At 37.0% G+C, this 25,019-nt stretch overlaps 1 protein-coding gene across 5 annotated transcripts in view; it reads right to left on the bottom strand.

The window, feature by feature from the left end:
* ASCC3 (activating signal cointegrator 1 complex subunit 3) overlaps window positions 1–25,019 on the bottom strand; it is a 338,200-nt gene that overhangs the window by 25,745 nt on the left and 287,436 nt on the right. For all 5 annotated transcript variants that reach the window (XM_086316372.1, XM_086316373.1, XM_086316374.1 and 2 more), the window contains one exon: window positions 6,548–6,772. In XM_086316372.1, the coding sequence (XP_086172498.1) occupies window positions 6,548–6,772 (225 nt within the window). The remainder of the gene's footprint in view (window positions 1–6,547; window positions 6,773–25,019) is intronic.

Here is a 25,019-nt window from a genome sequence, read left to right as displayed (position 1 = left end):
AATGAAGATGATTTTAATGTGAAGACTTATGGCACTTCTTAGAAAAGATCACAGCTATTAGAGCAGGATTTAAAGTCCTGGTATCTCCATTTGGTTTCAGCATGGACTGCCTCAACAGATCACCTTTTAGCTAAATTATTTAACTTATTTGAAAACCAGTTTCTTTTTTCCCTTGATAAAAGAAAAAACAAACAAAAACAGTATGGCGTTAATCAAGACACCTGAAACCTTTCAACAGTTCTGACTTGGTCATCAACTCTGAAAAATTTAGGCAGGTCACTTTAATTTTTGATATTTAATTTTCCTATAAAAGCTAACATTAAGTTTTTCCTGGGTATATGTGGCACACAAAGTATGTCACATCATTTACTACATTTTATAAATATATTTTAGAGTTAATGTTATCAAGGAGAGGATCTCAAAGACTACTGGCAAGAATAATTTTATAATTGCTCAATTTATAAACTAGCGTATTTTAAGCAGGTTTAAAAATTGAGATATGTACATAAAGTTTTACTCATTTTTGTTGAGTGGGATGAAAATGGAAATGCTATTAACAGTAAAATATTAAAAGGAACCATGACAAAACCACCTTAAACCAACAAATGACCTTGATACATAATTTCAAATGGGTACAAGAAGCAAAGGCAGGTTGTATTGTGGGTTCTGACTTCAAGCCAGAGCGAACATGACTATAACAACTATGTTTTTCTTTGTAAAAGATTCCCCAGGACACGGTAGTTAAGACTACAGTTTTCATAACCTAAATGATAGCTCATGTAAAAGGTATATTTCTATAAATTAAAGGGAATAACAGAATTTAGAGTTAATTGACTATGAAAAAGCAAGGAAGTAAAAGTACTACTAAGAATGAGAAGACTAAGACAGACTTAGTTCCTTGAGTCCTCAAATCATTGTTCATTTTATAAATATTAACTAATGTCCCACTTTTGTAAGATTTTATTTTTTATTTAGACAGCAGGAATTCAGTGACTTGCCTAAGGCCTTTATACCAAAACAGGAACAGAGCTGAATTTATAGTAAGATGGTGGTACCAAGTCCCATACTCAGAACACAAGGTCATGCTGATGTCCCATGAGGGCAGTATAATTTTCAATCAGCCACCAGGGCTTCAGGTTGGAAAACTGCCTGAATCAATGCTTTCCAGGCCAATGGTATCAATGTAGCAAATGAGAACAATAGTGTACAATAATGAAAACTGTTACTCTGTCATGGAAAATTATCAAGTCATGACTTACCCTCAAATTTTCCATTAGCAACCCTAATATTTCCTCTTCCTGGCTTGTTTACTTTTATCATACTCTTACAAAAAAATTGTAGGAATGAGAGGATTTAGTATATGAAGCTGGTTGCCATTTCTTTACAATTAATTTTCATTTTAGGTGGCTTCCAAAAAGCCAAATCTACATTTATAAACATAACTAAATGTAAGTGAAAGTCGCTCAGTCATGTCTGACTCTTTGTGACTCCATGGACTATACAGTCCTTGGAATTCTCTAGGCCAGAATACTGGAGTGGGTAGCCTTTCCCTTTTCCAGGGGATCTTTCCAACCCAGGGATCAAACCCAGGTCTCCCACACTGTAGGCAGATTCTTTACCAGCTGAGCTACAAGGAAAGCCCATAAACATAACTAATGCTTGTAATTTATACTAACGGAAAATTGCACACATAATGCCCAACAATGGGAATTAATTAAACAAACTGTGACCTTCTTATGAAAAAATATAATGTGGCCATTAGAAATTATACTTGAGAAGAATACTTGACATTGTAAACTACCTTTTTAAAGGTTAGAAAATAACATAATAAAAATTTGCAAAGGAAGAAAGAGAGTAAACGCACAAAGAAAAAGAGAGCCTCTGAGCCTCCAAAGACCAAAAAAGAACTATACATAGCTATTTACTCTAGTTAGTAAACTTGTTTTTTGGCAGGAGTAAGGGATGCTGAAGCTGAAACTCCAGTACTTTGGCCACCTCATGCGAATAGTTGACTCATTGGAAAATACTCTGATGCTGGGAGGGATTGGGGGCAGGAGGAAAAGGGGACGACAGAGGATGAGATGGCTGGATGGCATCACCGACTCGATGGACATGAGTCTGAGTGAACTCCGGGAGTTGGTGATGCATAGGGAGGCCTGGTGTGCTGCAATTCATGGGGTCGCAAAGAGTCGGACACGACTGAGCAACTGAAGTGAACTGAACTGAAGGGTTTAGTCATTCTAAAGCTATATCAGGAGTAGGCTAGGATGGAGGAATTAAGTACACAAATTTTGACTAGTGAGAGCCAAGTTTCTCATGGGTAAAGAAAAGAATTACAATTTTTTAAAAGGGAAAGACTAAAATGAACTCTTGGTATTAAACTGGAATTGGAGGTATTGGAATGAACTCATGGTTTTATGAATACAAATGTTTTCTACACATCCAAACATGCACACACAGACACATAGATAAACAAACAGATACAGATGTCTATGTATACATACTTACATTTCCTAGCTTTACCCACTGAGGAGGCTTAGAGGTAACAACACCCAGGTAGCAATGAAGTCAATGAGCATCTCTAAAACCACTCTCTAACTACTTGTGAGCCTATACTTATATAAATATGTAAAGTAAATAAATAAATGGAGGAGAATGGAAATTCTGGGAATGACAGAAAAAGATCACAGTAGTAACTGTTTCAGGAGACAGCCTCCAATGAATGATGAAAATAATGTAGGAAAATTTGATGAGAAACAGGATAACTGCATAATCTCAAAGTTTCTTACCACAACATATTAGTTACAAAAGGAAAAAAAAAAGTAACTTTACAGTGGAGAAGCCTGGCAGATGCTACCTCAAGTGTACAAAGTCAACATCTCTGGTAATAACACATCCATGTCACAAGCCTCTTGATATGATATACCAAGAGGACAAAACATCACTTCTATGGCATTCTTAGCCAGTAGTATGTAACTTCAATGTGATTATGAGGCAATATCAGGCAAGCCCAAACTGAGGGACAGCTCTGTAAGACACCTGGCCAGTGCCCCTCACACGTGCCAATGTCCTGAACGTCAAGGAGACTGAAGGGGACGTGACAACTAAGTGCTCTGTGGGATCCTGGACTGGATCCTGGAACAGAGAAAGGTATTAGTGGGATAAAATCCAAATGGACAGAATTGGAATGAGGTCTGTAGATTAGTTACCAGGATCAGCACTGAGGCAAGATGCTAACATTAGGGGAAGCCCAGTGCAAGACACATGGGAATTTTATTGTACTATGTTTTACAAACTTTTAATGTCTGAAGTTACTTCAAAATGAAAAAAAATTAAAAAACATTTTTTGAATTAAAAAATTTTTAATTCATCAACCAAAAAGAGTCTCATATTCACAGGGTTAAAGATATAACTACCATGAATGACTTTAAATTTAATACATTGCTTTTCCAAATTTTCTACAGTGACATGTATTACTTTTATAGTTAAGACCTAGTTCTCTTTAGATGTTGTTTAGATGGAGCAAAAAATTTTTAAGAAGTATAAATATCCAAGAAATAGTACATAAGAATATTTAAGTAGAGGTTAAAAGTACCTGACTGAATCTTTTCCTTAGAGTAAATTTAGAAATAGACTCCTTGTAAAATCACTAATTTCTATTATTTACAGCTTTTGAATCATTATTGACTGAGTGATGAAAAAGAAACTATGAATGAGTTGATATATATTATAACTTTTATATATGATGTAAATACGTACACCTGTAAGTATAAGTACAAAAATTTAATTTCTCCTGTAATGTCTCTCCAACCCTTCCTGACCCTGAGTTCATTTATAGGTCAGCCTTTGAGGAGGAGAAAAAATGGCTACAGGAAACACAAATGAGTATTGGTGGCCACAGCTAAAACTTTAGGAGCTTTAACCTTCATTGATAAAGTGTGACTAATAAAGAGTGGCAAATCATCTTCCTAGAGAGATAAACCATATGTTAGCTACAAAAAAAGGGTTAAAAAATTTACTTGTGTATTATAGCCTTATATCCCTTCTAATTCCTGATAGTTTGTGAATATTATATGAAACAGCTCTATTCTTTTAAATAATAAGATTAAGTTTTTTTTCTCCCAATAATAAAATTGTTAAAAGCTCATTTGAAAACATACAAACATTTTAAAAGAGCATAGAAAATAAATTAAAAATTACCTCAAATGCTGTGACAGAGATGGCTACTGTTAATCTTTTGGTAGATACTATTCTGGATCTTCTGTCATTAGATATATATATTCACATATTTATGTAGATATTCTAGACAGATACAGAATTAATAAGAGGAACCGTAATATTCTGCAGTGTTCTATAACCTGAAAGATGCCTAGGTTATCTTTTAAGTCTTTAATTTTGTAAATGGCTATACATAAATCTAGGACTTCCCTGGTGGCTCAGATGGTAAAGCGTCTGCCTACAATGTGGGAAACCTGGGTTTGATCCGTGGGTTGGGAAAATCCTCTGGAGAAGGAAATGGCAACCCACTCCAGTATTCTTGCCTGGAAAATCCCATGGATGGAGGAGCATGGTAGGCTACAGTCCATGGGGTGGCAAAGAGTCAGATACAACTGAGCGACTTCACTCACTCATACATACATCTTCAGATTCATTTACTCCACCTTTAAAAACACCATGTGAAAGTCAAAGTGTTACTTGCTCAGTTGTGTCTGACTCTTTGCAATCTCATGGACTGACTGTAGCCCACCAGGCTTCTCTTTCCATGGAATTCTCCAGGCGAGAATACTGGAGTGGGTAGCTGTTCCCTTCTCTAGGGGATCTTCTGGACTCAGGGATAGAACCCAGTTCTCCCCCTTTGTAGGCAGATTCTTAACCATCTGATGAATCACTAGGATAGCCCCAAGAATACTGGAGTGGGTTGCCATTCCCTTCTCCAGGAGATCTTCCCAACCCAGGGATCAAACCTAATTTTCCTGCATTTCAGACAGGCAGATTCTTCACCATCTGAGCCACCAGAGAAGTCCTAAAAACACCATAAGTCTCTTGAAAACCTTAAAACTTGTTTTTGCTATAGAAATGTCCCAAAAGGCATAAAGTAGAAAATCAAAGTCTCTTATAAGCTCAATCCTTCAAGTGTGCATCTCCCACCCTGCTCTTCTCACAGTTATCTCCCAGGAAATGGCAACTCCAGCCTTCTAGTGGCACTGGGGAAAAGCTCTGGAATCATCTTTGGCTTCATGTTTGCCTAAAAACCCTTGTTCAATTCATTAACAGACTCTCCTTAAAAAATATACAGGATCCAACTACTTTTCACCAGTCTTTCCCACACCAACTTGGTCCAGCCACCATCATTTCTTGCCTAGCCTTATAGCTTGATTTAAGCTATAAAGTTCATAGATAAAGATTTCAGATTCTGCATGGCAACTAACTAAGGAATATCACATGTCAAGGTTTTGTACAGTATCAGAGAATATCTACACTTTTCTGAAAAGGCTATACAAATACTCTCTTCTTTAAACTACATATCTGTCTGAGGCTGGATTTCCTCCAGATACTTCAATTAAAATATCATATTGTAACAGACTGCTTGTAAAAGATGATAAATGAATTGAGTTGACTTCTGGTAAATGAGATATGAAAGATATTTGCAAAAATGTAAAACACTATTACACTTCTCATTGTTTTCAAAAATAGCTATTTCTTATGAAAAATCATTAACATATAATGGGTTTACAACTGTTATTTTCAAATGACGTAATATTTGAGAATTTATGTTTGAATTAATATGGCAAATATTCATAGATATCAATACAACCACCATAACCATTAGTGAACCACGACTCTACAGCTTCTCTCTCATTCAGAGTAAAACCAAAATCCCTACGATGGTTTACAAACTCCCTACATGACCTGACCCCATTTTCTCTATAGTGTCCATTCCCACCCTCTCGGATCTCATTTCAAACCACTCCTTTTCAACTTTTTCACAATGGCCTTCTTCATTTTTCTTGAATATACTTGAATTCTGGCACTAGGTCTTCTTAGTGTTTAGAATCTATTCTGAGTAGATAACCCATGGCTCACCCCCTTCCCTTTCTTTCTTAAATGACTTCATAGGCAAAATGGCACCCTCCATCTTACTCCATATTTCCTTTATTATACTTTATTACTATTTTAACATAGCAGTGATTGCCACTTGACTTATATTTTTAATTGTTTGTCTTTTAAGTCTCCAGTGAAAGCCCATTACAGCAGGGTCTCTTCTGTCCTGTTCACTGCTGTATGCTCAGAACCTAGAAAAATACCTGGTACTCAGTTTACCTTCAATAAATTTCGATGGAATGGATGGCTGAAACAGTCACCTTATTGCATTTACATTTTCTTTTCCTTCAAAAATTCCTGATTTGATTCACTAGGTTTTTCTCAATAATGCTACAATAAAAGTGTTTAAACACAAGCATATTTTCTTCTACAACAGGAGAAAAAAAAAAGAAAAAACCCAGAAAGAACTGGAGAAAATGTAGATAATTAGAAAGGACTTTCATACCTGGCATACTCGGAGAGCTTGGTCCAGCACTGTCTTGGTATCAGTGTCATAATCTGGGCAGGGCAGCATGGTTCGGCTGAGATGTGCCTGCAGTAGGAGATGTGCTTTGGTGTGAGGGCTGTCAAATGAATGAGGATTTGATTCCAAGGGAAGACATTTTGCCAGTTCACTATTCATATGATCTTCATTGTGTCTTACTGGCAAATCGGTATATTCTTCTGCATCCTGAAAAAACATACAAATTCACAGAGATACATAATGTACTGGATCAAAAGTATAATAGTTACTGTACTTAGCTTTAACTACTAACATTTAAAATAATGCTTTAGAAAAACCTTTAAGATAACCATATCCTTTAAAATTCTGCTTTGTTCAATACTACTACTAATATTCAGGCTTCCTTAGTAGCTCAGACGGTAAAGCATCTGACTGCAATGCAGGTGACCTGGGTTCGATCCCTGGGTCGGGAAGATCCCCTGGAGAAAGAAATGGCAACCCATTCCAGTATCCTTGCCTGGAAAATCCCATGGACAGAAGAGCCTGGCGGGCTGTACAGTCCATGGGGTCACAAAGACTTGGACATGACTGAGTAACTAACACACACACTCTATTAATATTAAGCAAAAGCTAGTAATTTATAATATATCTGAAACTCATGTATGATCTTATTTATACAGTCAACAAAAGTAATACAGATTCTGCTGCTGCTGTGTCACTTCAGTCGTGTCCAACTCTGTGCGACCCCATAGACGGCAGCCCACCAGGCTCCACCATCCCTGGGATTCTCCAAGCAAGAACACTGGAGTGGGTTGCCATTTCCTTCTCTCCAGTGCATGAAAGTGAAAAGTGAAAGGGAAGTTGCTCAGTTGTGTGCGACTCCTAGCGACCCCATGGACTGCAGCCTACCAGGCTCCTCCATCCACGGGATTTTCCAGGCAAGAGTACTGGAGTGGGTTGTAGTGAGCATCAAACATCATGCTTGACAGTGGGCCCACGGCAGTAAATCAGCAACTGAGAGTTCATCAGGAAAAAACAAGTCCTACAAAGTGGAAATTAATGCTATGATATGGTAAGTACAGAGTATTAAAGGGATAGTCAGTTTGGGGACTTAGGATGAGTGGAAGAAATAGGCAGGGCTGGGAGAAAGGTGGATGAGGATAGGATTGGTGAGGTAAGAAAATGGTGAAGACCAGGATCATTAACTTAAGACTTAACTATGATAGATTAGGTTAAAATAAAATTGTTCACATTTGGCGGTTTCCAGTTCCACATGCAAGGAGCATAGAAGCCATCACTCCATTGTAACAAGTAAAAAGCTGAACAGGCTGACATTTTGCTATACAGCAGAAACTAACACAACACTATATATCAATTATACATCAATTAAAAAAAAAAAGAGCAGAAGAGGTTGAAAAAACCAACAACATATGGTCTTGGATCCATATGAGAAGGGAGGACACAGGACAAACTGCTGCCCCCAAGGCTGGAAAATGCAGGGAGTCATGGCTAAGAGGAGCAGAGACTCATAGGCAGAAAATGTCACAGGAATATGTGAAGGTAAGAAAACCTGAACTGTAACTGATGAATTATGGGAGATTCAGTGTGGGCAACTCCTAGAGCTAAAAGCTCCATGGGGACTAAGTTGTAGGGGCCTCACAATACTATGAGATTTACCTTCAGGAGCCCAGCCAGATTCCTATAGTCAATATCAGAGAAAAATCCCCTTGGACTTCTGGCAAGGGGAGGGGAAAAGAACCATTCTGAAATACACCAGAGCACTCTGTCCTTCTTAGCAAGGCCAGCTCTCAGGAGAACTAGTTAACTGGAGCCTAACCCGCTGGGATATTATCAAAACCTATCTGACCTGGATAAGGGAAATAGCCAACTGTAACCAGTTCCAGCTTTGCACATGGAAGAATGGAATATCCCACTTTAGCCCAAGCTAGCCATCTTATCCCACCAAAGGTGGGAGGGTAGAAAAACACTGAGAAACAGATGTGAAATTCACAGAGTCACAAAAACATGGGGCCTGATCCCTGGACCAGAGGATATTCCCCCTACACCTCTGTGCCCCACCTCACTGCATTACAAAAGGCCTATTTACTGCAGCTCTTTTTACCCAATACACTATGTCCAGCTATCAAGAAAAAAGGTATACCAAAAGGCTAAAAACACAGTTTGAAGAAATAGAGCCATCATCATAACCAGATATGGCAGGGATGTTAGAATTATAAGAGCAGGAATTTAAAACAACTATGATATATAACTGGAGAAGGAGATGGCACCCCACTCCAGTACTCGTGCCTGGAAAATCCCATGGACGGAGGAGCCTGGTAGGCTGCAGTCCATGGGGTCGCAAAGATTCGGACACGTCTGAGTGACTTCACTTTCACTTTTCACTTTCATGCATTGGAGAAGGAAATGGCAACCCACTCCGGTGTTCTTGCCTGGAGAATCCCAGGGATGGGGGAGCCTGGTGGCCTGCCGTCTATGGGACCGCACAGAGTCAGACATGACTGAAGCAACTTAACAACAACAACAACAATGATTTATAATGATTTATATGCTAAGAGGTCCGACAGATAAAACAGACAGCCTGTAAAAACAGATAAGGGCTTCCCTGGTGGCTCAGTGGTAAAGAGCCTGCCTGCAATGCAGGAGATGTGGGTTTGATCCCTGGGTCAGGAAGATCCCCTGGAGAAGGAAACCCACTCCAGTATTCTTGCCTGGGAAATCCCATGGACAGAGGAGCCTGGCAGGCTATAGTCCATGGGGCTGCAAAGAGTTGGATGTGACTAAGCACACAAGAATAGATGAACAATAGAAGTGGAGAGATGGAAATCCTAGAAAAGAGCCAAAGAGAAAAGCTAAAGACAAAAACACTAAGAGATATGAAGAATGCTTTTGGTGAATTTATTGGTAGACTGGACATGGCTGAGCAAAGAATTTTTGAGCTACAGGATATAACAATCTTATCTCTGAAAACTGAAAAGCAAAGAGAACAAAGACTGAAAGAGACACAAGATGATATCCAAGGACTGTGGGACAATGACAAAAGATGTAACATATATATAATGGGAATAGCAGAAGGAGGAGAGAAAGTAAGAGAAGAAACAGCTGAAACAATAATGATCGAAAATCCTTCCCCCTACCCATTAATGTCAGACAGGGGGAAAAAAAAATCATGTTACCTATAAAGGAACAAAGGTAAATGTTACTTCTGAATTACTCACCTCAGAAACCATGCAAACAAGAGGAGAGTGGCATGAAATATTTAAAGTGTTGAGAAAAAAATTCCACCAACCTAGAGGTTCTATACCCTGTGAAATTATCCCTCAAAAGGGATAGAGAAATACAACTTTCTCAGACAAATAAATACTGAATTAATTTGCTGGCAACAGACTGGTAGAATGGCCTTGCAAGAAATATAAGTTCTCTGCAGAGGAAGAAAATAATATAGGTCCAAAATTTGGCATTGTATAAAGAAAAGAAGAACACTGATCCAACAGACAACACTTAGTTCAAAATAATAACAATGTATTCAATCATGTATGCTTATGCATGTCTTATGCTTATGTATATGACTTGTATATAAGTGACATGAACAGCAGCAATGAAACAAGAAATGGAAGGAATTATGACTACTTTGTTATTATATTTACATTACCCACTAGTGTATACTGCTACTTGAAAGTGGAATTCAATTATTTGTAAATGTACATTATAAACTCAAGGGTAACCACTAAAAAAAGCCAAACCCCCCCCTCCACTATATATATATATATATATGCTAAGTCGCTTCAGTCGTGTCCGACTCTGTGCAACCCCACAGACGGCAGCCCACCAGGCTCCCCAGTCCCTGGGATTCTCCAGGCAACATCACTGGAGTGGGTTGCCATTTCCTTCTCCAATACATGAAAGTGAAAAGTGAAAGTGAAGTCGCTCAGTCGTGTCTAACTCTTAGCGACTCTGTGGACTGCAGCCTACCAGGCTCCTTCGTCCATGGGATTTTCCAGGCAAGATATATATATATAACTGATATGCTAAGAGAGTAGAAAGTGAAATCATATAAAATGCTCAAATAAGACAATAAAAGGCAAAAACAGGGACATACAACAAGGACAACAATAGAAAACAGTAACAAATATTTGTTGAATATCCACCTTATGATGGAGACAGACACTATTCAGCCACATAAATGCAACTGTGATATGATGATAAATTCCATGCAGAAGAAATATGTAAAAGGGCATGAGAATTTAGCAAAGATATCTGACCAAGTTAGGACGGTCATAAAGGTTTCTTGAAGGAAAAGGCAAATAGGCTGATACCGAAGACCAGCAGATGGTACCTAGATGAACAGAGACGTGAATAGTGTTCCTGGAACCAGGACATTTAATAGAAATATTAAAATAATCATGACATTTTCTCATGAATTATGTCTCTTGTCTTACTTTGTTTTTTAAGTCAAAAATATCACAGCTGCTTTACACTATTTTGAACATTGTCTTCACCAGTTTGTGCTGCTTTATGTAAGAAGTATATACTGACATGTTAGCAGTTAATAATGTTTTGCCTCTATGAGTCATCTTGGATTTCTTTTTATATGTCATTTCAACTCTTTCATATTCTCTCTGAAGTCATCTGCCAAAGAAGGACCAGTTATACATGGCAAGGCTATTCTTTTTGATTTTAGGTGAATTTCAGGGCTGATACATTGACACCTGATGACTGACATATCTCAACTTAGTATCTGGGCTCTATTCAAATTCCCATCAATGCCTGTCTATCTCAGCCTTGCCAAATGGCTTAAGGAAAATGCAACAGCAGATAAGGAAGAAGATGGTTCAGAAATCTAAAACATGACCTTTTATTTCAAAAAAAATGAAGTGATATCAGTGAAAACAATTTATATAAATAATTATTTTAAGTGCAGAATAAAGTACTGCTATTCAGAGAAGAGGGCTGAAGTGAATTGGATGTGTTGGAAAGTTTCCTAAAAGAGATAGTGTTTGTTCGAGGCTTAGAATAATTTGCAGAAGAGGAGAGAGGGAGAGAGATTCCTTGCATTCCAGGCGCAGAAAATAATACGAGCAGATCCATAAAAACAGATAAGGAGGGGTCTATGGTTTGAGCCCCAGGGATGAGGAGAATGATGATGCTATTAATAACAGACAGGCTGGGAACACTCAGTGAGCAGGAGCTTTCTGTTAAGCGTGCAAAATACACTTAAAGAAAGGACTACAATCCAGATAGTTGGGTGGAGGTGGAAGGAGAAGAAATCAGCTTTAAATCTGTTTCACAATTTAAAATTTATTTATATTTAGATTTCTTCATACTGTTCAAAAAATACAACCACCTCTGATTCACTGGCATCACCGACTCAATGGACATGAGTTTAAGCAAGCTCTGGGAGATGGTGAAGGACAGGGAAGCCTGCCATGCTGCAGTCCATGGGGTCACAAAGAGTCAGACATGACTGAGCGGCTGAACAACAACAACTGATCTTTTACCAAAAGAAAATTGAATAACTATTTTAATACTGACAACTGTATTGGTCCTCCAGGTTTCAGATATGTAGGAAACAGGTTTAGACTTATAAATTACATGAAAGTAAGGATTTGGCTAAAAGCACTAATTAATGGTATTATCTAAGTAATCTACTTCCTTCTGTACAATCTTGTTCACATTTTATTATATACATTACACACCCCTCTTCCCCACACTCTGTGTGTGTGTGAGAGAGAGGGAGAGAGACAGAGAGAGAGAAAGGGAGAGAAACAGATAGATTAGATATCAATTGATTGATTAGCAGGCAACAATATAAACTAGGCATTTCCCAGTCTTAGTTCGCAAATACTTCTGAAAGTGTGACGTATGATTCTAGTATCCAAAGATGCACATTTTTTCATAAAGCTTGACTTCCAAATGCAAGCAACTACTTCATTTGGTGCTAAAGAAACAATGATCTGCTCTAATACTAGAGGGAAAACCAGTGGTGTCAAAGTCACTGAGAATTAGCATATCTGAGCAAGACTGACTACGCAAAATTATGCTTATTCTACTTTTAGGGTTATTTTCAGTAAACTTTTATCATTAGTGCTTCTTAATGTATTTGCTTACTTTAGAATCTAAAGTAAGATGTGACTCCACTGTTCTCCAAATCATGCCAATTCTGCTTGAATTACCCCCGATTTATTGCTTTAATCCCCTGCTTCACCAGGACTGTGAATTTGCTCACTGCCAGCAGTATCAGTATCAGATGAGTCTGCTAACAGCTGAGTACATTTTAGGTTGGAAAAAATGCTCTGCAGTGGAGAGATCTTTCTAGGTTGATTAGGGGAGCAATCAAATCTTTAATGTAGATTACTCAGACAGTGATCTTACTGAAAAATTTAATTCAGTGATGGCTTTTCTTGGTGCATAAAAGCAATCGAAGAGTTCCTTTGTTAATTAAGGGGTCCTTAATTTCTTTGCAAAATCTATACACTTTAATAATAAAAATTAAAAATCTTTAATAAACACAATGCACAATGTCTTAGTCATTTGTTTACCAAATATTTATTTAGCATATATTATTGCTGGGTACCAAATGGTGGGAAAAAAAAAAAGACATGATTGATCCCCTACTCTCATTAAGCTTCATAGTTAAATGGGGGAGCTAAACCTTAATCAAAATTGCCCATGAATAAATGTAAAATGACAACTGGACAAGTAAGGGAGGGGTACAAATAATAACTGTAGGTCAGAGGGAATGTATCTTTGAGGAGGTTATGACTGAGCTGAAAGACCGTAAAAAGAAAAATTTTTTAAGGTGAAAAAGGGAAAGTGATAGGATAAGGTTCAAACTTGAGTTCAAAAAGAGGGGCACAGTCTCTTACTACAGGAAAACACTTAAGAATACTTGCACGGATTTGATTATTTAATATTATTCTTTTAATTACTAGGGCTTCCCCAGTAGCTCAGTGGTAAACAAACTGCCTGCCAATGTAGGAGACGCAGGTTTGACGCAGGTTCCCTGGGTCAGGAAGATCCCCTGGAGGAGGGAACGGCAACTCACTCTTGTTTGGGAAATCCCATGGTCAAAGAAGTCTGGTGGGCTACAGTCCACGGGGTTGCAAAGCCAACTTTGTAGCTGTGGGCTTCCCTGGTTGCTCAGCTAGTGATGAATCCGCCTGCATTGCAGGAGATCCTGGTTCAATTCCTGGGTCGGGAAGGTCCACTGGAGAAGGGATAGGTTACCCACTCCAGAATTTTGGGGCCTCCCTGATAACTCAGACAGTAAAGAATCTGCTTGCAATTCAGGAGATCTGGATTCGATCCCTGGGTTGGGAAGATCCCCTGGAGAAAGGAACATGCTACCCACTCCAGTATTCTGGCCTGAAGAATTCCATGGATGGAGGAGCCTGGCAGGCTACATGGGATTGCAAAGAGTCAGACATGACTGAGTGACTTTCACTTCACTTCACTTTGATTAGCAATGTCTTTTTCATTATTAAATTTTACAAAAACAATGTTTGTGAGATCTTCAAAGAGGTGACATTTGATTTATGTTTAAAAATATCAAATCAATAATAGTTTCTGTAATTAAAAATTATCCATAATTAAATGAAGTCTCATCAAAAGCTATTACTTCCTTTGAGGGTCCCTCCTTTTCTGTTTCCAGTGTTTGAATTGAAGGGGAATCCAAAGAATGTAGCAAGTAATTCATCCCCTAAGAAATGTTACAGATCATGAGGGTGGTATGCACAGTGTGAGGTGGTAGAGAGAACACTGGGTCTGGGAACTGATATAACAGGTGGATTTTCAGCTCTGCCATTTACAAGCTATGTGACCTACTGAGAATAACTGAACTTCCCTAAGTCCCAAATTCCTTAAGTTGGGACTTGGTGTGAAGATTCAATGCGATAGTGTTTATGAAACCACTTAAAGCTGTAAGACTCTGTATGAATGTCAGGCATTATTACTATAATAATAATCCCCATATCTATATACTATATACTCTATATAGTATATACCATAGAGAATGTTAACTGAGGCTTAAGATTCAATTATTTGAGTTTTGTTCTACAGTTTTCAGTTATAGACCTTTGTTTACAATTATATAAAAATACTTCCCTACCTAAAATGACATTTAATTAACTCACTTTAAAAATATCATGATTCATAAATATTTTTCAAAGAAATAGGTTATTATTATTTTTTTTTTAACTGATGCTTTACTAGTAGGGGCACATTCATTTTATCCAAGTAATCATACAATTTTTATGTAACTGTGTTACAGAAAATATCAATTCTTTGAAAGACAATATTGTCAATACAAGATAGCCAAATTAAAGATAAAATATTCAGAAATTATATCCTCTTGAATTATAGGTTTGATACTGCAGGTTTTAGTCTCCAGTATCCACCTTGGTTTCTTTTAAATTTACATTAATTAAATGTTCACAAAAGCATATCAGTGTGTGTTAAGGAAAGATGCTCTTTTCAATCTTCTTCAGTGAACTAACTAAAAATACAATGAAGAGACAGGGAAGAGAAAGAACCATTGATATTACGCACTTGCTGCAACTTTTCTGAAGAAAAAGTGTTATGGATAGTTACAGTACTCTGAAATCCTACAGTATTTTCTACTTAAAACTTAAATGCTGTGACCCACAAGAATGAAACAAAAATACTGATTTTTAAATCAATTAGAATATATAAAAACATTATCAGCATTTTGAATTTAATTTTTCGTGGTTTGATTATGGTTCATTTAAAATAAAGACTTGGCGGAAGACACTGCTGCTTAACTCTCAGTTGTTCCACCAGACCCTTCTGTGAAAACCATGATCATTTATTCCTGGCATTCCAGTTCACAATTTTTCTGAGTTCTTTAGAATATGGTGTGTTTGCTTCACCACTTTACTTAGCTCTCACTTCCTTCAAGTATTTTATTCTGTGTGTTTCAGGATACTTACAAAGGAGATTTTTTATTTAGATTAGGAAAGCAGCAAACCCAGGATCTGCACAGAGAGCTAGTAAAATAATAAAATCCCTGCTTAAAAACAAATGGCCAAACAAAACCCCTTTCTAGCCTCTTCTTCCATAGTAAGATACTCTATTTATCTCCAAATTACTCCTCTAATTCTAAACAACTTGTCCAGTTAATTTCCTGTGTGTGATCACTAACTATAAGTGAGGTTCATTTTCTTATCTACATCATGTAGGTAATTAAAGGAAATTGAAAGTGGGCAATGAAGCTTTTATGCAACTGGGATTGAAGCTGAATGGAGGGCAGTGAGGTCAGTGGAGCCCATTATATTTTCATGTGAGAGGCTGGTTTGTCTGCCCTGTCCTTGTTTACTGTTGGCTGGACAGGCTACTAACTGCAAATCTATGTCTCTGATTTGCCCAGCTGTCCTTGAATAAAGACATCTTCCCTGCAAATGTTGAGTGACAGTGATTGACAACCTATGATGAACTCTGCTTGCAACCCCCTGCTACTGTTTTTCGATTGCAAAAGAGAAATCAGGATAAAGAAACATCTTTCATAATCACATCAAATGGGCCCTGCTATTCACTCAGTAGTTTTCATTTTGTTTTCCTTTTTACTACAAACCTCAATCTGTTCGAGAAATGCCATAAACTCAGCTACTCCACATAAAGTAAAAAAAAAAAACAACAACCCACAAACATATGTATGTATGCTACTACATTTTGCTTGTATATTTACACTGATTTTCAGTTCAGTTCAGTTCAGTCACTTAGTCGTGTATGACTCTTTGCGACCCCATGAACCGCAGCACAGCAGGCCTCACTGATTTTAGTTTAGTGAAGATATACACTTTTACATAATGATACGTTCACACCGCTGTATCACTGACTTATTTTGCTTGTTCTTGGAAGAACAATCTGGCCAGTCTATACTAATGAGGTATGTCTTTCAGAGATTAGAAGTACTTGGGTTTAGTTAGGACTTGGGTACCGTTATCCAACATGTAAGTCTTACGTGTCCTTGTGGCCCTTAAATTTGCTGATCATACAGCTTACTTTTTAGATTTGTTAACAAGAAGCTTATCAAATACATAGTATATACACTGCTTCTTCTCTTTAGTGAACGTGTATAAACAAATGAGTTCTGTTTGTGTATGTGTGAGTGTGTTTACTCTAGCTGCAGTGACTGTAAGAGTCTGCTTCACCTAAGCAAATCACTGAGGTAACAAACAGCCGGAACAGGTTGCTGCACGGTCTTGTGTAAGCCTGACGTAACAGGAAACTAGTACTTTTACACTGCTGGACACATCACTGCCTGCATTGAACACACTAAGCAGAACAGGTAAGAGGGCTCCTGGACAGTGGGGATGGTAAACCTGACCAAGGTGAGCAACTAAAGATGCCTTATGCTGTAACAATCTCTGTCATGGGAAAAGCAAAACATGTAAAGTTAATGAATTCCAGACTTTAAGTAGCACTTGATTAATCTGTAACATTCTGAGGCGTTAAAACAAACCAAAATTAGTTTCTCACATTCCAACACTGTTTTTTGGCCACTTAAGCTGTAGAAAGAGCATTTCAGTAAATTTCCCAGATAGGAACCCTGCTTAATTTCTGTGCCTTTCTGAAGGATTACATTAATTTGTATATTATGTATTTTTTATGGAAGAAGGTAATGGCACCCCACTCCAGTACTCTTGCCTGGAAAATCCCATGGATGGAGGAGCCTGGTAGGCTGCAGTCCATGGGTTCACTAGGAGTCGGACACGACTGAGCGGACTTCACTTTGACTTTTCACTTTCATGCATTGGAGAAGGAAATGGCAACCCACTCCAGTGTTCTTGCCTGGACAATCCCAGGGACGGGAGAGCCTGGTGGGCTGCCGTCTATGGGGTCACACAGAGTCAGACACAACTGAAGCGACTTTGCAGCAGTAGCAGAAGCATATATTTTATCATAATATTTGAAAAATAATCTGGCATTTACTGATCCAGGTCTAGATATATTAAGGGATAAATAAAAAGCCTCTTTATTTTTATCTTTATTACTTCAGATTACCTTTTATTCAACCATTAATCTATGAAAAAACTGATATAACTTATTTTCTAAATCATATATATATATTTAAGCAGTATTGTTTCTGACCTTAAGACTTATACTTTTATTCAAATTATCTGTTCAAAGTGAATAACTTATATACCACTATAATAAATAAAGTTCATCTCTAAAACGATGCTAAAAACTAGACCTACATGGAACTTATAATGACCTCAAAGTGCAGTGAAAGATATACCAGGAACGAACTTGCTGCTGCTGCTGCTGCGAAGTCACTTCAGTCGTGTCCGACTCTGTGTGACCCCATAGACGGCAGCCCACCAGGCTCCCCTGTCCCTGGGATTCTCCAGGCAAGAACCCTGGAGTGGGTTGCCATTTCCTTCTCCAATGCATGAAAGTGAGAAGTGAAAGTGAAGTTGATCAGTCGTGTCTGACCCTCAGTGACCCCATGGACTGCAGCCTTCCAGGCTCCTCCATCCGTGGGATTTTCCAGGCAGGAGTACTGGAGTGGGGTGCCATTGCCTTCTCTGAGGAATGAACTTAACAAGTAACAAAAGAGCCCCTTGGTTATAAAACATTTATTGGAAAATGGTAAAACTAAGATCTAGCTAAGCAATAAAATATTTGTCCAACATGCATAAAATCTGCTTTACTGGAATAAAGTATCAAAATAATTTTATCATATGCAGATGGCAAATATGTAAACACTGACAGATATACTTGTAATTACTCATAGATCTATGTGTGTTTCCTGTCAGGCCTTATGTTGAGAATATGCGTCTGATTTATATCAATGTCTTAAACTTATGGATATATGTTTGGCCTTCAACCAATTAGGGCAACCACAGAATCATTTGCCAAAAATAAATATGAACAAGAAATAATACCTTATTCTTTCCATTGTAAGAATGACCACCTGGTTGACAGCTGGATTTTATGGGATCTTACAATAGTGAGTACTAGTAGGTCTGTTGTACTTAAAATAATTTCAGTGGTAAGAATTCCATCAAAAACTTCTATTTCCTAGGATTTATAGCTAAGTCCTTAAAAAATTGTACTTTGATGAAACTTAAAAAAATTCCTCAGTTTTCAAGGATATAATAAAAATGCTTTATAGCTTAACAATGTTTAGATATTTTCCTCTTAGGAATAAAAATCTCGAGGCTATCAGGTTTGAATCCTAAAAGGGAATAACTGAGATTAGCAGCAATATATAATAATTATGCATGGTTAAATGTCACATTTCATAATCCATCTTTAAAAGCTATAAACAAACTTTATTTTTACAACTTGCTCCTATCTTTAAAACTTCGCATTTTTACTAGAGAAACTTTTATTTTTTTATAATTTGCATTTCTATAGGCTATAATGACAATAAAAAAACATGCAAAAAATTAAAAAATAAAATGCAAAGTGAAAACATTAAAATACTTCTAATCTACTTAACAGCTACTGTATATCTTTCTCCCAGGAGTTAAGATATACATATAGAAAAAGCAAAATAAATCTAAAAATGAAATATCAAAATACATCAATATACAAGAAACATAACAAGACAATACAGGAGTGATTGATGAATGAATGAAACAAACACTGGTGTCATGAATTTAGAAAAAGTAGCAACCACTGCATCTCAATAAGAAAATATTTTAGAGGGAGCTGAGCCAAGATGCTAAGGATGAATGTTAGACACATTGTCTAGATGAGAATTATAGCAAAAGTGTGAAGTTGACATCCATATAGCATGTTTATAGGTGAGAGTAAGAAGGTTCAGACTAAAAAGGAAGGCTGTGAAGTGGATACCCAGGCTAAGGAAATAATGCTTTAAAATCTACATAATTTTAGATTTCTAAGGGGAGATATGATGCAAATGATGTTCTAAAACAAATAAACAGATAAATGAGTTGGTGGATTAGAGGAGATAGAGACTAAAGTGGGAAGATCATTTAGGAGACTGGTGAGCACAGTTGTTTTGAAACAGGGTGATGAGAACTCTGACAGGACCTGAAGAGTGAACAATCTTTAAAAAGTCCGAGAAACTTGAGAAAACAATTATGAAGAAATAGTCTTGGTAATCTGTATAATGTGTGGAACTGGGGAGGAGAAAAGCAGGAGTCATGGATTACTCGAAGGAATTCATCTTGGAGGTATGAAAGAAGGCAAAGATAACCGACAGACAAAATAAGGACAGGAATTTTGGGAATAGTGAAAAGGAAGATTGAGACATTGTGAGTCTGGGTCACAGAGGGACAATGAAGTGGGAATGTCCAGTGAGCATGCAGAAGTTGGAACCATAGTTTGTAGGAGAGGTCAAGACAGGTAGACTATGCTATGAGACTCACCTATTTAAAGGCAACACTTTAAACTGTAACTGTGGTGAGACCTGGCAGAGGACATAGGAAAGCAAGAAAAAAAAATCTGAGAACAGCTGGAGTTTAGACACAGGAAAAGGAACCAATGTCAAACAATCAGAACAAGAATGGGATAAGATGTGAAAGAACATTTTGAAAGATGAAGAGAGTATCAAGAAGCAACCTGTGTCTGTCAAATGCTATAGAAGATCAAAGAGACTGAGCACTAAGAAAAGACAATAGCACTGGGTAATTCTGAGGGCACTAGGGAGCTGTGAAAATTTTGAGTAATACCAACCCAGATTGCAGGAAGTTACAAATAAATGGATGGAAAAGAGAAGGAAACACGTTGAGATTTCATTTTTTATTTTGGCAGTGAATAGGAGAAAGAGAATAAGATGGTAATTTGAGGATGTTAAAACCAAATAAATAGGTTTCTTTTGTTCAGACTAAGGGTGACCTATGAATGTTCAGAAGTACCTTTTTTTTTTTAAGTTAAAAATTTTATTTTAAAGTTTATAAGAAACAATATCAAGAGATCTACTGAGAAAATTGTACATCAAAAAGAGTTATGAGGGGGAGAACCAGTGGAGTACTAGAGCCAGTTACTGAAAATCAGTTGTTACCTATTTTTAAGACTATACTGCATTTTATCTATTCATAGTTTGGATTGTTTCTGCTTTTTAACTGCTATGAATAAAACATTTGTGTGTAAGTTTTTGTCTGAACATGTTTTGATTTCCTTGGGTATATACTTAGAAGTGGAACTGGAATACCATATGGTAATGCTGCTCAACATTTAGAGGAACAGTCAGTTTCCCAAAGTGGCAGCACCATTTTGCATTCTCACCAGCAATGGATGAGGAGTTCTAGTTTCTCCACATCTTCACCAATACATTGTCTGTCTTTTTGGTTATAATCATCCTAGTGAGTATGAAGTGGTATCTTATTGTGGTTTCAATTTGCATTTTTCTATTAATTACTGATATTAAGCATCTTTTTATGTGCTTATTAGTCATTTGTATATCTTCTTTGGAGAAATGTCTTTTCATATCCTTTAAAGTTGAGTTATTTGTTTTTTATTGAAATGAAAAATTCTTAATAAATTCTGGATGCAAGTCTTTTATCAGCTACATGATTTGCAAATACTTTCTTCCATTTGGTGGGCTACTTTTACACTTTCTTGACAGTATCACTTGCAACACAAGAACTTTTTTTAATGAAGTCTAATTTATCTACTTTTTTCTTCTGTTACTTGCACTTTTGGTGTTTTATCTAAAAAGCCACTACCCAACCCAAGGTGAGGAAAACGTACATCTTTTTTCTTTTTGCTAAGAGTAGTATAGTTTTAGCTACTACATGGTTAATTTAGAGTTAATATTTGTGTATGGTGTGCGGGAGGGGTCCAGTTTTATACTCTTGTATGCATATATCCAATTACTTCAGTAGCAATTGTTGGAAAGACCATTCTTTCTCCATTTTATTGGTTTGGCACTCTGGTATAAAATCAATTGTTTATAACATAAGAATTTATTTCTGCACTCTATTCTATTTCATTGATCTATAAGGCCTTCCTTTTGCCACATTATTTTGATTAGAGTAGCTTTGTAGTAAGTTTTGAATCAAGAGGTATGAGTCTTCCAACTTTGCTCTTCCTTTTTAAAACTGCTTTGGCTGTTTGCCTTGTATTTCCATATGAATTACAGTATCAGCTTCTCAATTGTTGAAAAAAAAGTCAGCTGGGATTTTTGATAGAAATTGTGTTGAACCAGTAGATGAATATAAAGAGTATTGCCATCTTAACAATATTAGCCTTCTGGTTCATGAACATGGGATATCTCTTCATTTATTTAGATCTTCATTTATTACTTTCAACAGTGTTTTATAGTTTTCAGTGCACAGGACTTACACTGCCTTGGTTAAATTTATTCCTAAATATTTTACTCATTTTCTTGATTTTGTTTCAGATTTTTCATTTCTAGTGTGCAGTGATATAACTGATTTTTGTATATTGTTCTTATATCCTGGAAATCTTGCTAAATATTTTTATTAACTGTAATATATTTTGGTGAATTCCTTAAGGCAAAAGCCTATACACAAGATAATGTTTTCTGGAATTGGAAACAGTTTCACATCTTTGGAAGGAATGATGCTAAAGCTGCAACTCCAGTGTTTTGGCCACCTCATGCAAAAAGTTGACTCACTGGAAAAGACCCTGATGCTGGGAGGGATTGGGGGTAGGAGAAGGGGACGACAGAGGATGAGATGGCTGGATGGCATCACCGACTGGATGGAAGTGTTTGAGTGACCTCCGGGAGTTGGTGATGGACAGGGAGGCCTGGCATGCTGCAATTTATGGGGTTGCAAAGAGTCCGAAACGACTGAGCATCTGAACTGAACTGAATATCTTTTACTTCCCAGGTTGCCCTAGCTAGAATCTACATTACAATGTTCAATAAATGGTGAGAATTGACATCCCCATCTTGTTTCTGATCTTAGGAAGAAAACATCCAGTTTTTCAACATTCAGCATGTTGTCAGCTGAAGGTTTTTCATAGATGTCCTTTGTCAGGTTGAGGAAACTCAATTGTATTCCTTTGTGCTGAGTGTTTTCATTCTGAAAGGGTGTTTGATTTTTGACAAAAGTTTTTTCCTCTATTGAGATAATCATGTGGTTTCCTCCCCCTTTACTCTATTAAAATGTGAATTACATTAATAAATAAAGCATAAATTCCTGGAATAGATCCCAATTGGTCATGGTGTATAATCGTTTTACTCTGCTGCTGGATTTAGTTTGCTACTATTTTGTTGAGGATTTTATATCTATATTTACAAATGGTAACCTATGATATCCTTGTTTGGCTTTGGTATCAAGGTAATATTGGCCTCATAAAATGAGTCGGGAGGTGTTCTCTCATATTTTTTAAAGAATTTATATTTACAAAGAATGGATATTAACTGTTAGAATGTTTGGTAGGATTCATCAATAAAGTCATTCGAGCCTGGGCTTTTCTTCATGGGAAGTTTTAAAGTTACTAATTCAATCTCTTTCTTGTTAAAGGTCAAATTTAGAAGTTCTATTTTTCTTGAGTCAATTTTCATAGTTTGTGTCTTTTTAGAAGTTTTTCCATTTTATATAAATTATACAATTTTTTTGCATATAGTTGTTTATAGTATTCCCTTAGAATCTTTTTTATTTTTGTGAAGTTACCCCTGTTTTGTTACCAGTTATAAGTGACTTGAATGTTCTGGCTTGGTTTCTTTTTTTTTTTTAATTAGTTTGGGCAAAGATTTGTCATTTTTGTTGATTTTTTTAAAGAATTAACTTTTGGTTTTATTGACTTTCTCTACTGACTTTATATACTCTTTTTCATTTCTTTCAATGCAAATCTTTAATCTTCTGCTTATTCCTCCTTTCCCAGCTTCTTAGGTAAGGTTGCTGATTTGAGGTATTTTTAATATAGGCATTTACAATTATAAATTTCCAAAATTATGTTCTTTATTTATGCAGAAGTTTTTGTTATGTGAGTATTCATTATCTGAATCTGCTGTAAAGGTGTACAAACAAGCAAGAGTCATAATGCAACTATTCTTAAACATTTCAACAAATTAAAAATGTCAACAAACATTCTTCCTACTTGAACATTATCATTTATTTCTAGCCATCAGCCAACAATTCTGTCAGTTTCTAACTGTCTAAAGATGGAGAAGCTCTATACAGTCAGCAAAAATAAGACCCAGAGCTGACTGTGGCTCAGAACATGTACTCCTTATTGCAAATTCAGACTTAAATTGAAGAAAGTAAGGAAAACCACTAGACCATTCAGGCATGACCTAAATCAAATCCCTTATGATTATACAGTGGAAGTGACAAATAGATTTAAGGGACTAGATCTGATAGATAGAGTGCCTGATGAACTATGGACAGAGGTTTGTGACACTGTACAGGAGACAGGGTACAAGACCATCCCCATGGAAAAGAAATGAAAAAAGGAAAATAGCTGTCTGAGGAGGCCTTACAAATAGCTGTGAAAAGAAGAGAAGTGAAAAGCAAAGGAGAAAAGGAAAGATACAAGCATCTGAATGCAGAATTCCAAAGAATAGCAAGGAGAGATAAGAAAGCCTTCCTTAGCGATCAATGCAAAGAAATAGAGGAAAACAACAGAATGGGAAAGAGTAGAGATCTCTTCAAGAAAATTAGAGATACCAAGGGAACATTTCATGCAAAGATGGGCTCAATAAAGGACAGAAATGGTATGGACCTAACAGAAGCAGAAGATATTAAGAAGAGGTGGCAAGAATACACAGAAGAACTGTACAAAAAAGATCTTCATGACCCAGATAATCATGATGGTGTGATCACTCACCTAGAGCCAGACATCGTGGAATGTGAAGTCAAGTGGGCCTTAGAAAGCATCACTATGAACAAAGCTAGTGGAGGTGATGGAATTCCAGCTGAGCTATTTCAAATCCTAAAAGATAATGCTGTGAAAGTGCAGCACTCAATATGCCAGCAAATTTGGGAAACTCAGCAGTGGCCACAGGACTGGAAAAGGTCAGTTTTTATTCCAATCCCAAAGAAAGGCAATGCCAAAGAATGCTCAAACTACTACACAATTGCACTCATCTCACACGCTAGTAAAGTAATGCTCAAAATTCTCCAAGCCAGGCTTCAGCAGTACATGAACCGTGAACTTCCAGATGTTCAAGCTGGTTTTAGAAAAGGCAGAGGAACCAGAGATCAAATTCCCAACATCCACTAGATCATTGAAAAAGCAAGAGAGTTTCAGAAAAACATCTATTTCTGCTTTATTGACTATGCCAAAGCCTTTGACTGTGTGTATCACAATAAATGGTGGAAAATTCTGAAAGAGATGAGAATATCAGACCACCTGACCTGCCTCTTGAGAAATCTGTACTCAGGTCAGGAAGCAACAGTTACAACTGGACATGGAACAAGAGTAGTTCCAAATAGGAAATGGAGTACGTCAAAGCTGTATATCGTCACCCTGTTTATTTAACTTCTATGCAGAGTACATCATGAGAAACGCTGGGCTGGAGGAAGCACAAGCTGGAATCAAGATTGCT

The sequence above is a fragment of the Bos grunniens genome, chromosome 9, assembly GCF_055505025.1.
Source record: "Bos grunniens cultivar Pamir isolate PY7600 chromosome 9, Bosgru_T2T1.0, whole genome shotgun sequence".
NCBI classification, from domain to species: domain Eukaryota; kingdom Metazoa; phylum Chordata; class Mammalia; order Artiodactyla; family Bovidae; genus Bos; species Bos grunniens.
Note: the sequence above shows the minus strand (reverse complement) of the source record. Positions and strands in the feature narration are given on the sequence as shown.